Below are 16677 nucleotides of genomic sequence, written 5' to 3' on the forward strand. Positions count from 1 at the left end.
AAGGAACCTACAAATTATGCAAGCAATTGCTTGATCTCCAGATTTTCTCTTAATAGATTTTTAACAGCATTTTTTTATCCATGGTATAAAATAAGAATGTTGGTGGCTCCCTTTAGGGCGTACGAAACACAAATTTTCCAAATACAAGTGCCACAAACTTATAAGAAGGAATTTTGAAAGCTTCTCCACAAGTTTGTACACCTGTGAAAGGATGGTCTCAATGTACACTAAAAAACAACATGAAAGATGTGAAATGTTTTTTCGAACTGGAAATTGACAATTATTAAGGTCTTGTCGAACATATAATACAGCTCTGTAGGCAGGTGGATGGGCCATGTAATTAAAAATTAATTTCCTGCATCCAGATTTAAATTTCTTTCATTATAATTAGGATAGTTTCAGTGTTAAAATGGGGGAAAAACACTACAGGAGGAAGTTTCTTGTATCGAACATCGAATATCTAGTGTCTAGTATCGTTTACTTTCGCTCCCAGGCAACAGAAAAAACCTGCCATTTTTGTCAAGAGTACTAATTTTCGTACTCATGAAGAAATATGTTCGTGTCTGCTTTTTTATACAGGACATATAACCGAACGAATTGACTGTGAGGAAATCTCTTGCCACACAAATTTTTACTTGATATTGCTAAACGTAATATCACAGATAACCATTAATTTTCCTTTTCCTCTAATGTAAGACATTTAAAGATCTTTAGTTTGTATTAGCATGCAACATTTTCATAAAGCTAAATCTGATCTAGAACTGAATGGTTATTAAAATGTCATAATAAAAACCAATTCTTCGAAAGGAAGAATTCATGCAACTATATATAGAAATTAATATATAGTGGCTTGGCCAATAATATTGATTGGTTTCTTCAGAGAGATATAACGTAAGTCTGGACGTCACGTTATTGAAAAAAAAAGAAAGAAAAAAAAAGAAAAGAAATTAGATAAAATGGTGGTGAGAAAGAATTTGAGTACCCTAGTAGCATTGAGATCCAGCAATAAGACACTCGAACTCGAAGGCAACTGGTTATCATCATTCAAAGGTAAGTAAGTAATGATTGCAATAGTATTTTGGCACTAAAGCGATCTCTTGTCTTCTTTGAAAGAACTGTTATTTATACATTTGTCGTCTGATTTAAGATACATTTCTATATGGGAAATGCCGTACCTGATTTAGTCAATCGTCATAGAAAGAGAATTTAGGAATTTTGGAGCGTCATCTATAATTCATTTGTGTGTGTATGTGTGTGTAAATGTGTGTGTCTGTGTGTGTATGTGTGCGCGCGCGCATGCGTGCGTGCGTGCACGTGTATATGACATCGATGAATGTATATGAGTGGGAATATTACTTCTGTGAGCGTTTGAAGTTCTAACGGAAGTCAAAATGACAGATATAAAACGCTCATTTTATCACGGGTAAGCAATTTTACGTGTATCTGGGTAATAGAAAGATGAAAATGGTTACTGATTTATTGAAATATATTTCAAAAAATAAAATTTGAAGATAATGAAAGAGATACTGGACGCCTGTTTAATGAAAATCTCCATCTCGTAAGTTTAGAACTGAGTTAACCAGTTGTTAGAAAACCTACTTAAACATAAAAAACCAAAGTTTAAATTAATTCTTGAAATCCAAATTCATTAGAAATGTACTACATATTCAGTCCACTTCTCTATATCCATTGAATAGTCGACAATTGACTAAAACATATCTCTGCTCGAAAGTATCGTCTTATTGGTTAAATTTTAATGGTGAATAATTTTCATTGATTAAACAGAGTTATTTTAATAAGCAGTGATTTTCCTCTTTTTTTCAGTTGGAAATGAAATATTGAGTTTAAATTTAAACGAATGATAAATTAAATATACTTTTTTAAATCATCTGTATAAAGCATATTTCATTTTCATAGACATGTCACTACGTACATCCCCAAGAGGCACTGTGATTACACAAAGAAATGCACAAAGGAAAACATTACAAACGTTTTCTGAGAATGGACACCCTCAAAAAGATCAGACCTCGTCAGAAACTGGGAACATGCAGAAATTGCGGAATTATCGAGAAATAGTATGGTTCCCAAATGTCGCATTTTTCGTATTACTCCATCTGTCAGCTGCGTATGGAGTTTATTTAGTAGTGACTACAGCAATGGGGAAAACACCAATTTTTGGTAAGTTTATAAAAACGTTACGTTTTTAATCATTATAATTAATGAAATGTTTCAAGCTCACACTCACCACCTAAGAAATAAAGCTGATATTTATTTTCCAATAACGAGATGCACGTTTTATCCGTTCATCAGTAGGTATTTCCAATGCATAAATGAACTCTACGCAAAAAAAAGCATATTTTGTATATTTTATTCTTAAAATAAAACATCATTACAGGTGACACATTATGAAAATTATGGATACAACTACAGTGTTAGAGTACAACTTTAGTTTAATATAAACCAAAATATACATTCGATGTTTCCAACCTCCACATTAAGGTCATCTTCTGGACTATACGTATATATACAAAGAAACAAAGAATGCATATTTTGGTTTATATTAAATTAAAGTTTGAATCTAACACGGTAGTTATCCATAATTTTTATAGTGTCTTCTGATCATCGTGTAAGTATGAAAGAGGAGCATTACAGGTGCTTTAACCGATTACAACTATATTTAATAGTTAGTCGTTTCGTAAATTCTTTCATGTCTTCCGAGAATTCATATATTAATCTAACCAGAATGGACAGATTAATGTATGAATTAATATAATAGTGAAGACAACATCACAAATAAAATACTAATAAAAATAATAAAAATATATATAGTATAAATAAATTTCTATTTTCTGAGTATTTCTTCTTATTTTAAAAATAAGTCTTCATCTAATCTATTAGCAGTGAATAATCTACATAGCGTAGCATAAAATACATACTATTTTAATTAAATTTGATTTATTGCAGTTAGAAATATCACGAGGTTTTTATAGACTAGATGACGGTTTGTAGAACTGAATACAGTACATTGAATATATATTGAGTACATAATACATTTCATGTTATCATTAGTTGAGAATAGTATCACAATTTAAGAAAATTTCAATGAAAACTGTACAGGCAGCCCTCTGTTTTCACCTCACTTCCGTTCTTGAAAAAACGGGCGTAAACCGAATCGGAGTAAACCTAATTTTAATGGAAGGTACAAAGTTATGTTCCGCGCAGGCCAAAAAAAATGCACATAAAGTATATGTATCATTACTGTATTTAAAGCTTTGACTTTGATAATACATACATATATATTTGTTGAAATAAAATAATTAATAACGAAAACAAAACAAAATTATATACAAAAAATATGAAACTTCGAAAGATGTTACATATTTCTATGTTGAAGTTCCTGGTTTCGGATCACCTGCATTTTTTTTGAAAAACGTATCCAGTGTTAACTGCCTATATTTTCTTTTTCTTTCTTTGAGGAATTCAGTGTATGTCGAATATAATGCGATTATCACCATTTTACGTTCGGACTTCGTTCCCAATCGTGGTTCATTTCGCAGAGTTCATCAGTCAATGTCTCTATGCTTGCAAGGATACTCTATAAATCGGCCAATTTTATATTTCTCTGGGGACCTTCGTCTTTTTCCTCCTTTGGATGGTGACTTAATTGTTCGGCTAATTCTTTTAAGTCTTCATTGGAAAGCGGTTTATCATGGCTCTCTAAGAATTCTGTCACATCTTTAGCTGTAATATCGTCCAATCCCACCCCTCGGGCGAAGTTGGTAACGTCTTCAATAACATTCTCCTCTTGCTCTAATTCCTCGAAGTTGTGCATAAATGCTGGAAGAAGTTTTCGCCATGCTCCTTTTAAACACTTTGCTGACACTTCGCTCCAAGCTGCCTTGATGTTGTTAATGCCCTTAAAAATATCGAATGACCGCCTATAGTCTTTAACAGTTTTTCCTGACGTGTCCAAGGCTCTTACCATTTTCATAAATGTTATACGGAGGTAATAGACTTTGAAGATTGATATAATCCCCTGATTCATCGGTTGCAAAAACGATGTTGTGTTTGGGGGCATATAAACAACCTTGACATCCAATGGTGTTCTTACTTCAGCAAGGTTTTAAGAATATCCAGGAGCATTGTCCAAGAGAAGGCTTCTCTTGGATGATTTTCTTTACATTTAATTTTCTTTTTCTTTTTCTTTACAGAAGCGAAGCGGTAGGACAAAAATAATTTGTGCACCAATCTATAAAAACGTCTCGTGTAACCCAAGCTTTCTTCTTCCATTTCAAATAAACTGGCAGCATGGCTTTTAGACCTTTGAAAAAGTGGTGTCTGTGAATGGTTACACCAACATTGGTTTAAGCTTCAAAGTTCCGGAGACATTTGCACCCACCAAAAGCTTAAGTTTATCTTTTGCAGATTTGAAACCTAGAATGGAACGTTCTTCGCAGGAAATGAAGGTGCCTGATGGCAATTTTTTCCAGTAGAGCCCAGTCTCATCAACATTAAAAATGAGATCAGAAGGATAACTTCCTTGTTCTACACAGTCTTGAAATTCTTTAGGAAAAGCATCCGTTGCCGTAACATCTGCACTTGCCGCCTCACCACATAATTTGACAGTATGGCATTTACTTCGAGACTTAATCTCATGAACCAACCTTTGCTTCCTATAAATGTTTCTTCGCCTCCATGTTTCTTTTTAAGATCCTCAAAAATTGTTTTTGCTTTCTCAGTTATAATAGCCTGCTTTAGAGGAATGTTTTTCTGATTCAAGTCATCCGCCCATAATGATAATAATTTTTCCATTTTTTCATGAAGTTTATCCCTGCTATAATTTACATATTTTGCATTTAGCACTGCCGTAGACTGTTGCACAGACTGTTTTACTCTATCTGCATTTTTCATAATTGTAGTAATAGCCAATGGAGGTAAGTTCATACTTCTACAGACGTTAGTATGTCTGCCCATCTTCAAATTCTTCGAATCACCTCCATCTTCTATTCATGTGTGATTGATTTCCGTGCCTCCTGAACCCCTTCTTTGCGCCTTCTTAACACTTAGTTCTGCTAACTTTTCTGCACTTCTTTTATCAGACATAGTATGTAATTACGTACTTTATCAATTTAAATTCGTATGTATGTAAAAAAAAATAGAACAATTAGGTAGATTCAACAGTAAAACTAGGTTTGATACGTTTACGCAGTATATGTATCAAATATGTATCACGTTAAACACTTAAACACTAGAGTGCCTGCTAGCATCGTTTCTGTCAGACCACACTACAGTAAGAAATCACACGCAAGCATTCGCCTTATTGTGAATCGGAATTAATTGAACCGTCGTAAACCGAGTACTGCCTATATTTTAATTCAAACTACATTCTAATGTAACGTGCATTATAATTTAAAGTAAATTTACATTTAGTTATAATTATTATAAATTACTGTAAACAGTTTAAGTGTACAGAAAGATTTTAAGTGTGTACAAAATCAGTGGCGGCTCATACATAAGCACTGCGACACTGCAGTACCCCGAAGGAAAAAATGAAAAAAATTAAATATTGTTTGTGTTTTTAAATAATAACAATGCTTACAACATTATATAAATGCAATACAATATGTTAAAGGTTATAGCTTATGTTTTGACATTGATTGAATAGTTAATAATTGGAACTGTTCGATAAACGCTTTAGATTAAGAAACAAATGCACTGCGATCTAAGGCAGTGTCGAAATTATCACATTCAGGCAATTGCAACTAGACTCGCCGATATTCGTTTGCGCTTCTCATTGCACGTTACAAGTGATTCCGACACTGCTCGTTTGGGCAGTGTATCGTATGCTTGCGTGTTATTTCTGCGAGATACGAAACTTTTGTTATTGGTGCGTGTTCGTGGTGAGTGCGAACTATTTTTTGTAAATCTTATTTTAGTTTGTTATAATAACATATAATTATTTATTTATTATAGATACAAGGCTGAATTATGACGAGGGTAACTGTTGAAAATATGAACAAAAGTATACTTTTCAATTATCGTTACACGAAGCAAATGCACTGCGATCTAACGCAGTGTGAGAATTATCGCGCCAATTGCAGGTAGACTCGCCGATATTCGTTTACGCTTATCATTGCACGTTACAAGTGATTCCGACATTTGTCGTTTGGGCAGTGTATCGTTATTTCTGTGAGATACGAAACTTTTATTATATAAAATAAAAGTAAATATTAGTAAATATTTACTTTTATAGTAAAATTAAAATAAAAATTAAAATTAAAATAAATAAAAAATATTATGTATTTATTTTTTTATTTCGTATATGCACCACCCCCACTTAAAATTTTCATCTGCCGCCACGGTATAAAATACTAACCGATGCGATATTATCTCTCATAATTGCAACATATCCACTATTTTTTAAAATGCATGCATGTTCCTTTTTGTAAGATGCAGTTTATTAATTAAATCTTTTATCAGATGTTATGCTTGAATGAAGAATTTTCTACTGAAAAATAATAAAGTACGATATTTTTATTACTCCAGCAATTCTTTACGCTTATACTGGAGCAATTGGAATAACAGGAGGTGCTCATCGGCTGTGGACACATCGATCATACAAAGCAACACTCCCTCTTCGAGTTCTGTTAATGATCTTCAATTGTGTTGCTGGCCAGGTAAGAATTGATTGATCAGCATTTTAAAACTATATCATCTACTCCACTTTTCTCTATTTTAGATTTTAGATGGTTGTGACTGTTTAAAATTAGGGAAAAAATCTGAAGCCAAGTGTTGGTTTCGCATGTGTATCTGGATATTCACTTGAAAGACCATTATAATTCTGAAGTTCTAGACTAGATGCAAATCTGGGCTTTTTAACAGCAGAATTCTTGTCGGTTTCATGGCCGCAAGGTATATCAGAGTTTATTACTCGTATACGCAGTCTTTAAGTCTATCTATATTAAGTGTTTCTATTATCTGCTTTTTTAAAAATCTCAAGGTTTTTTTTGGATCACCTATGTTAAGGTAAAAGTAAAAATCAGAATTGCAAAACCTAAACCCGGGTCAAGTGTGTGCGTGTTCAATAAATTAGATATTTTCAAAACTATATAAAATACCTGTAGTTTCAAAGAAGAATTTGAGAACTGTATCATTTCAGACATTTCAAATGCAATGTGAAATCTATAGAATGTGGAGGATTTTATTAAATCCAGGTATAATTAACATCTACATATCGCATAATTGAAACATATTTAAACATTATTCTTTCTAATCCTACCGGTGATTATCGTTTCACTAGAAAACTAAATGTTTTTTTTACAAAAGAATGACATGTATAAGGGACGTCCAGAAAGTAAGTTCCGATGGATAGTCAGAGAAACAAAAATATACTTACAAAAGTGTGTATATGTGTGTGTGTGTGCATATATATATATATATATATATATATATATATATATATATATATATATATATATATATATATATATATATATATATATATATATAGAAAGTAGTTTACTTTGGGTATAATAAATGTTAAAGACACCAAGCTATTTTAAAACTGGTTTTACTCCATTTCCGAAGTAAGCAAACAATCAAGTTTGCGCCTGCAAGTATTGCAAGTCAAGGTGATCCCACACGTAATGCAAGATCAAGGCAACTCATGGTAAAAGGTGAATAAGCTCTGACCACTATTCTTAATATTTACCCTTAATGCAAAGCACATCTCCTAGAGTAGATGTATGATGCCATGTATTAAAAGCAAGGGCCACTACCCAGACCAGTTTTGACCTTTATTGAGATCTCATCAGTGGAAGCCAAGCTAGAAATACCAAGATTTTAGTAATACAGAGCTTCTTGGTATCTTTAACATTTATTATATCCAAGGTAAAATACTTTCTACATCTATCTCTCCTACTGAATTTTTCATTTAATAAGGTTAAAACACCTTATGGTAACTTGTTATGGTAAAACCTTATAAGCTCTGTATTAAATACATTATAGGCAAGGGGCCACTACGCAGACCCATTTCAACCTTCATTGAGGTATCATCAGTGGGAGCCAGGCTTTGAATTACCACGGTAAAGGAATACAGAGCTTATAAGTATTTTACCAAAACAAGTTACCAAAAGTGCTTTGACCTTATTAAATAAAAATCTCAGGATTGAGAGTTAGATGTAGAAAATATTTTACCGTGGGTATAATATGGCTCTTATTCTTTTATATTTTATACATACTATATCTATATATATATATATATATATATATTAGTCAATTGCATGGGGATGTAATTGTATGGGGATGCAATTGACATCCCCATACAGCTTAACGACATCCAGACCCTAAATCGGATTCCGGGAAGAGCAAACAACAAGGCTTGACAGGACCCGCAGCAGTCATATTTGCAGCAGTCATAATGTAATATTATTATATAAAATATAATAATTTAATAATATTAAGTTGTAACATATGAAAATTTAATGGAATGCAATATTTATGATTTTGTAGAATGATATATATGAGTGGTGCAGAGATCATCGTGTGCACCACAAGTTCGCTGACACAGATGCTGATCCTCATAACATAAATCGAGGTTTCTTTTTCGCACATGTGGGATGGCTGATGATGAGAAAACATCCTGATGTGAAAGAGAAAGGAAAAACTGTGGACATGAGTGATATCTTGGCTGATCCAGTTGTCAGATTTCAGAGAAGGTACGAAAAAAATGTTTAATAATCTACTCAGAATTAGTGTAGTGTTAATTCATATTTGTTAATAAGCCTTGTAACACACGAATCGGTCAGTAATTTTATAATCGGGATTCTATAATATGATGAGAGTATATTGCAAAAACAAAACATTTGGTAATTCCTCTCGAAAAAGTTATTCAGAAAAAAAAAAGTTTTCTGTATCATTTGAGGAGTCATCAGTAGTCAACTTGTTCACATCTGAAGAGCTGTCAACTAATCCATGATCATTAACGTGGATTTTGCCAATCAGGATCCACAGCCTGTCTACGTCATCATACATCACATACCTCTGAACAGTTACCATGGAACAAATTAGAAGCAAATTTGTTCCATGATTCTCTATGTCTTTTTCTGATTTCTCTTTTAGCTATCGCTCGTATTCTTTTATATATATATATATATATATATATATATATATATATATATATATATATATATATATATATATATATATATATATATATATATGTGGCGATCAGCTTTTACTCGGTTGTTATACATTCCAAAAAATAGATTTAATGACTCCAAGACCGAGATAACATATAAAGATTTTAATGATAAATACTACTAGTTTCGGCATATAGCAGCCTTCTTCAGGTATTTATAAAGGAAAGGAATACTAATAAACATTGAATTATTTAAACAAACTGGAAATTACAGGTACAAATTGCCTCACATAATCGATACATAAAAACGTTGTATTTTTCAAGTTGTTCCAACTGGCGTGCCATTCTTTGTTGCAATTGTGCGTGCAAGTTCACGTGAACGCCAATATTGAATAACTGCAGCATGGCTATCTGGGATGTTATAACTTAAATTATTATTTAAGTGGATCGGGTTCAGTAGGATTTCTCTTGATTCTACGATTTTCCTTTCAAATTCATCTTCACAGCGAAAAATATTTTCTGATCTATTCCAGCATACAGAGTGGCTTTGTTGGTCATCATTAAGATTATTTCAAAAAAGAACATGACTGGATAACGCAGTTGCATGAGATCTTTTGTATGAGTTGTCTCTCTTATGCTCTTCTATGCGTTGTTCAATAGATTTGTTAGTTTGACCAAAGTATGGGATATTGCAATCACACAACAATTTATATACTCCAGGGTACTTAAGGTTGTGATGAGTAGGTTTTGGATGGCTGATTAGAGAGCGGATTTTTGGAGGTGTGGTGAAGAAGGTCCTGATATTGTATTTTTTAAGGACTTTAGCTATTTTCTTAGAGACTGTGCTAATGTATGGAATGGAGATGCTACCTTTAAAATTAATAGTCTCTGTTGTGCACTGCTTAGGAGGGTTCAGAAGAAATTTCTTAATTGTTTTTTCAGAGTATCCATTTTGTTTAAAAATAATATATATATATATATATATATATATATATATATATATATATATATATATATATATATATATATATATATGGAAAATGGAAAGTTATTGTCGATCAAAAATAAATTAATCTTTTAATTTTGCAATTCATCGCATTCTGCTGTATCTTGCCCATTTATATATTTTTTTCAACATTACCAGGTAAGCATTAATTGTATTATTAAGCAAACTTTTCAAGATCCTGTTTCATTGAATACACAAAATTTACACATGATTCTGAAAGCGTGGAACATATTATTGGAAATACGCTTTTTGATAATTCTCCAGCCTATTTGAATATTTAAGAAGTAGTTAAGGTTTACAATATGTGGAGCAAAAGTAACATGGATGGGAAAATATTAAAATAAGTCCACAGCTCCTAACTCAATATTTATCACAAATCCATCCCGCAATTGAATACCGCTATTATAGCTGGGACTGTAGCATCGAACAAGCTGATGCTACAGTCTCCCTGGGAAGGGCCGCAAAAACTGTTTTAATTTTATCCATTAACTGGGCTTTTGTATTACTGGAAGTGCGATTGGTGTCTTTTCCAACTGCGCCCCATACAAAATAATCCATGGGGTTAAGGTCTGGGGAGTTTGGAGGCCAAACATTTGGACTGGTGAAGTCGTAGAAATTTTCAGACAACCATTTGACTTTTCCCAGAGGTGTGGCAAGGGGCCGAATCCTGCTGCCATACATACGGCCTACCATTGGCTATCCTTGTTATCCAGGGCTTGACTACAGTTAGCAACTCCACGAACAAAGCCCGAATTCCAATGCCAGGGTTCTTCAACACCTGTTCCTGCAGATTTGCGAGGAATTCTGCTGTACGAACGCAATCAGATCGTCTGCTAGGGATCTTTCTTCTTGCTACATCCTCGTAGTCACCATTGCAAGTCTCTAGTTCATGCCTGATTGTTTTTACTGTATTCAGGGAGCATTGGGCAGCAGTCGTAATATCCTTATTTTGATGGCGGGCACGAATCATCATGATACAAGTTATTCTCTTCCATGATTCAGGTGAGTTCCAGCTATCCATCCTTTCTGACATCTTGTATATGAATGAAGAAGGGTCCAAACTTTTAAATGAAGAGAAGTGTGTGTTAATACATGTAACTTACGGAAAAATATAATTAATTATAAATATGTCAAATTTATCCCGAACACCCTGTATATTGTTCAGAGTTACATAAGTTGTATAATATTACATGTTGTGGTTTACTATTTTTTTTTTCAAATATGAAAAGGTGTGATTATACAACAGTATTTACACATATGCAATCTGAATATTATGTGTCCTTATTTTCAAACACATACGATGTAAACTCATGATTTACTTTTAAAATAATTTTTTTTTACATTGCATACATTTGTTACAGTTATTATATACATTACCTACACTTCTTACAATTATTATATACATTACATTCATTTGTTTACATATGATACATTACTTACATTTGTTTACATGTGATATTTACATTAATACATTGGTTTACATATAATACTTACATTGGTTTTTTTGTGATACGTACATTACATGCATTTGGTTACATATGATACATCTTGGATGAGAACTAATTTTTTTTCCCTTTCATCCTCTAAGCTTAAATGTGAGCTTATCTGAGGATGACACCAGTTGGTTATATGTATTTTTTTTTTGCTGTGTTAGGATGCTACGGAATCTATGATTGAGAAATTCGCTCGCGCGCGCGTACACACACACACACACACACACACACACACACACACACACACACACACACACACACACACACACACACACACACACACACACACACACACACACACACACACACACACACACACACACACACACACACACACACACACACACACACACACACACACACACACACACACACACACACACACACACACACACACACACACACACACACACACACACACACACACACACACACACACACACACACACACACACACACACACACTCAATAAATTGGAATGTACTGATGCGTCGCTGAACTGGAAGCCTGAGCGAATATATTGTGTTTCATTAAGTTGGTATGGTATTTTGGGTGCGGGTTTCTTGTTCGTAGTATGTCCTTAGAGCTCTTTTTAGGCTATTGTAGTTTGTATGGTTTCTGTATTCAAAAGGTAATTTGTTTATCATGTCTGGGATTTGGAAGTTATGGCCTTTCCGTAGTGATTATTGTATTTATATGTGATATAATTAGTAGTCTGAGGTCTTGTTATACTGTATGTATTTCTAACTGTCCTGTAGTTGGCATCGAAATAATGTTTTAGCAAGGCTGCGTAGTCAGTATTTTGTGTTCTGCCATTGCAATGTTTATAAGGTCGTGATTTTCTCTTTGTTCCCAAAAGATCAGTTTTGTCATTTTGTACTGTAGCCACATTAATCTGTTTAATTTGTAGGGTGCACAGAAAGCATACGTTGTTATAGCGTATCTTAGTATATTTTGGCATAGTGCTTTGTATATTAGTGTTTTTAGGCGTATATTAATCTGTAGAGTTTGCCACTCATTGTTCGGAGTTTGTTGTGTAGATATTTTATATGTCTATTCCAGTTCATATCTGCATCGAGGTAAATTGCAACGTATCGTATTGTTTCAACCTGAGTGATTGTAGTGGTTTTGCTGTTCTGTGTTTTTTGTGTTGGAAAGTGGATGTTGGGTGGTTATATATTTGTTATCAACTGGTCGAGTCAGTGGATTTCTGAATATTATTAATTTTGTCTTTTCTGAGTTTAAGTGTATGGACTTTTTCGTGAGCCAGTCTGTGATCAGATTTATATCATGTTGCATATTTGTTTGGGCTATGCTTGCGTTATTATGGATGGATATTATTGCTGTATCGTCTGCGTACTGGAATATCTTACCTTTGAGTGGTAACTGATTAATATCGTGCTTGTAAATGTCGAATAGAGTTGGGGAGAGTACAGCTCCATGTGGCACTCCACAGGTTACTGGTAGCTCTCTGCTTCGGTTTGATCCGATACGTGTGATATGCTTTCTATTTTGGAGGTAGTTTGTAAATAATAATAATAATAATAATAATAATAATAATAATAATAATAATAATAATAATAATACAAAACATGACAAGAGTTGAATTGAAGGTTGAAAGGGAGATTAACACCTCAACTAGTTAAAGACTCAAGGATTGATCTTAGAATAATGGACGTTAGCCATATCATCAATTACGTTTTCTTGTCCCTTATGAACAGGAACACAACAGCCTCCAAAATACCTTAAGTTCTTAAAAGAACTGGGAGATGGACTGAGTCCTTGACTCTTTATCCCATCATCTGAATGAGGAAAATCTGTGTGGATGGGGTGCTATTGAGCTAAAAGCTATAGTCATGGCTGGGTAATGGCAATAGCCGAGCCTCAATTAAAACTTCATTGGCTACAGCATTGCCATTCGTTATCCTGGAAGTCCTAAAAAGGACTTTTCTTCAAACCAGCCTCCAAAAATCACTTTAATTTTGGGAAATATCTATTGGCAATACAAGTAATATTATGGTGATACAATATCGTAGTTCAGAAAAAATGAACATTTTCTATATAATTTTATTAATGATTTCAGTACCACCATATCTAATCATCATGCAATTTTTTTTTTTACTGACAATAATCTGTATTTAATATTGAATTTCAAATGGTGAGCAGCTTGAGAGGCTTGTCAATATTTCACTCTGAATAATGATACCTTCGCTTTTACTTAAAATATTTTCTAAACACTAAAAACGTAGGTTATTTATTAAGTGACACCTCCAAAAAATCTCATGAGACACTAAGAGAGGACACTGACTCCACGCAACCACTCACTATCTACAGTATCGTCTCCTAATATTAATTTGTCTGTTAACTATGCGTTACAGGAAAACCTCGCTTAACGCGATTAATTAATCCATCAACTATAGAGGGCTAAGCAAAATCGCGTTAAGCGAATGCAAAAACCAATAGGAATAAGTATAATTCATCCATCATTATTATTATCCGTCAGTTAGCGTAAATTTGGGAGAAAACAATTACAGTATAAGCTATATTACAGGATAAAATTATCGAAGTTAATAAAAATCAATTGCGTAAATTTTTATTTAATGTCTAAACATTTGACTGAGCTACTTTTGTACAAAACATTAAGTAAAGATGTTTGAATCGTGCTCGACGTTTTCATCTTTTCATGCAATTTGCGATAGCTGGTGATCTTTTATCAAGAATTCGGTGGACTTTGAAGCTTCATTCCATATCAGAATCAGCATCAAACAAACATTCCTTACCATACTCAATGTGAGTGAAAACTAGCTCAAGATCTTTCTCAGTTGGCTTCTTAGTCCTAGCATTCTCTTCTTGTTGGCACTCCTTATATTCTTCATATGCACGCTGTTTTTCAAGTTGAAGGAGATCATTCTTATTTAACTGTTTTGAATGGGAATCGAGCAGGTTTCTCATTGTTCATTATCAAGTTCATTATATCCAAGTTCTTTTCCAATTCTGCTGATTTCTTCAATAATGTTAGATTTTGGATTTTGCTCGCGATAACCTAACATAGGCTGGAGTTTAAAGTCGCCTTCTGCATTGCCTACTAATAAAATCGCAAAATGATCTTTAGATACTTTGTATCTTGGTTGAGATGTTTTAGTTTTAGCTAGGAAAGATTTTGTTGGTATACGCTTCCAAAAGTGATCAATTTCGTTGACAGCGAACATTTCTTGATCGTCGTAATCACATTTCCGAATTATCCTTTGCAATTCTTCAGGAAACCTTGCCGCAGAATCTTTATACAGCACGAGCAGATTACCTAGTTAATCTTACGTTATGCAGTACAGTTCGATTTTTAAAGCGACAAAAAAGATCCTAAACTTGCAGTAAAGCTCTCACATTCTCTTGAAATTTGGTCTCTTTCAATGAGGTAAAAATATAGACAGCGATTTCCTGTATTAATAAGTATTCTTTTCTGTTTATAATCCTCACTCCATAGTGATAGAAAAGGCGCCAACTCGATCATTAAACGCATTCTATTTCGGGTGATCTGTATGCTTAAAGAAGCAGTAGAAATGTTTTCCTTGTTGTTTGTATCCTTTGCTCTTATATTTAATATATTCCAAACTGTAGACACGCTTTATCCCAGGTATCGTACAATCATTGTATTACTAGCGCCACTTTATTGTCTTTTAATGACTTCCAGCTTTTCTGGTCGCTGCAGATTGGCGACAAAAAATTTCGTGTAACGTAAAATTTCGCATAACGTAAAAACTGAATAATAACTGAATAATCACTAACCTAAAGCGGGAAAAAGTGAAAAAGATTTCACTCAATCATGCTAACATTATCGCGCATATGGAATTCGCTTTAAGTGAGATCTTCCTGTATTTGCCTAATGAGGGATGAATAAAGCAAGTTACTGGGAGGAAAACTCTTCTCTTTCCTTATGATGTCGGCTAGCTGAAAGGTCCATATAAGTATTCTTCTCTTCAGAGACGAGAATCGAACCCTGATCATGGAATTAATTCTCAAGCCTCTTTCGCACTCTTTGATTCTTAATCCTATCGTAGTTTTCAGGGTATATCGAGGTTTCAAACTTCTTATGGATGAAAGTAACGTAAACATATAATATTTAACATGATATGTTACAAATATTAAGAGAGAACATAATTGAAATAACTTTCTATATCAATATCAGAAACAAAAACAAATATCTTTATATATGCTTTCTGACTTAACATGAATACGATAATTTGCATATTCATAGTTATTTGCTACTTTTATCTAAAATAATGTTGACTCATACCGTGACTTTTTTTTTCCAGATACTACAAAGTACTCTTTTTGCTTTTCGGTGTTTTGGTACCCGCTGTGTTGCCGGTTTGGATGTGGGGTGAATCCTATTGGAATGGATTTTTTATAGGATTCATGTATCGTTACTGCGTATCTTTGAACCTGACGTGGCTCGTTAACAGTGCTGCACATTACTACGGATATCAGCCTTACGACAAACGCATCGAAGCTAGAGAAAACCTTCTTGTCTCCTTCTTCGGATTAGGAGAAGGATTTCATAACTACCATCACACCTTTCCTTGGGACTATTCCACTAGTGAATTAGGATGGGTGCTGAATATAACTACGATGTTTATCGATTTGATGCACACTCTTGGGCTGGCCTATGACCGGAAGTCTGCGACGCCTACTCTTGTTGAAGAGGTTAAACTGAAACACATCCACGCCAATTCCTATTCCTACTAAACAGTTTTCAATTTTAATTTCATTTTGATTGATTTTTTGTACTTCTTTTAATACATGGAAATGAGAAATGCAATATTTAAACATAAAAATGAATTAGATTAATAAAATATATAAAACATAAGCTGAGTTTAAAATACACTTCTCAAAATGTAAAAAAATGGTAACAGTCGTGTTCCGTTTATATTTCTGCAAGACAATCAAAAAATGTAATAAGCAAAGCTGTGACCTTACACCAGCTTAAGGAAGGTTATCTACCGCTTAACATACTGATATAAATAGGTTGACATGTATAAATG

At 33.5% G+C, this 16677-nt stretch overlaps 1 protein-coding gene across 1 annotated transcript; it reads left to right on the forward strand.

Annotated features, from left to right (window-relative positions):
• The first annotated feature begins 956 nt into the window (after positions 1-956).
• Positions 957-16381, forward strand: LOC150104262 (stearoyl-CoA desaturase 5-like). The gene is made up of 5 exons (XM_090396441.1): positions 957-1050; positions 1918-2178; positions 6547-6677; positions 8512-8717; positions 15949-16381. Exons 1-5 carry the CDS (start codon positions 957-959, stop codon positions 16379-16381), a joined length of 1125 nt encoding a protein of 374 aa, XP_090252567.1.
• Positions 16382-16677: the final 296 nt, after the last annotated feature.

Source organism: Typopeltis vanoorti, chromosome 8 (genome assembly GCF_054136105.1).
Source record: "Typopeltis vanoorti isolate ZY-2024b chromosome 8, IOZ_Tvanoo_1.0, whole genome shotgun sequence".
Taxonomy (NCBI): Eukaryota; Metazoa; Arthropoda; class Arachnida; order Uropygi; family Thelyphonidae; genus Typopeltis; species Typopeltis vanoorti.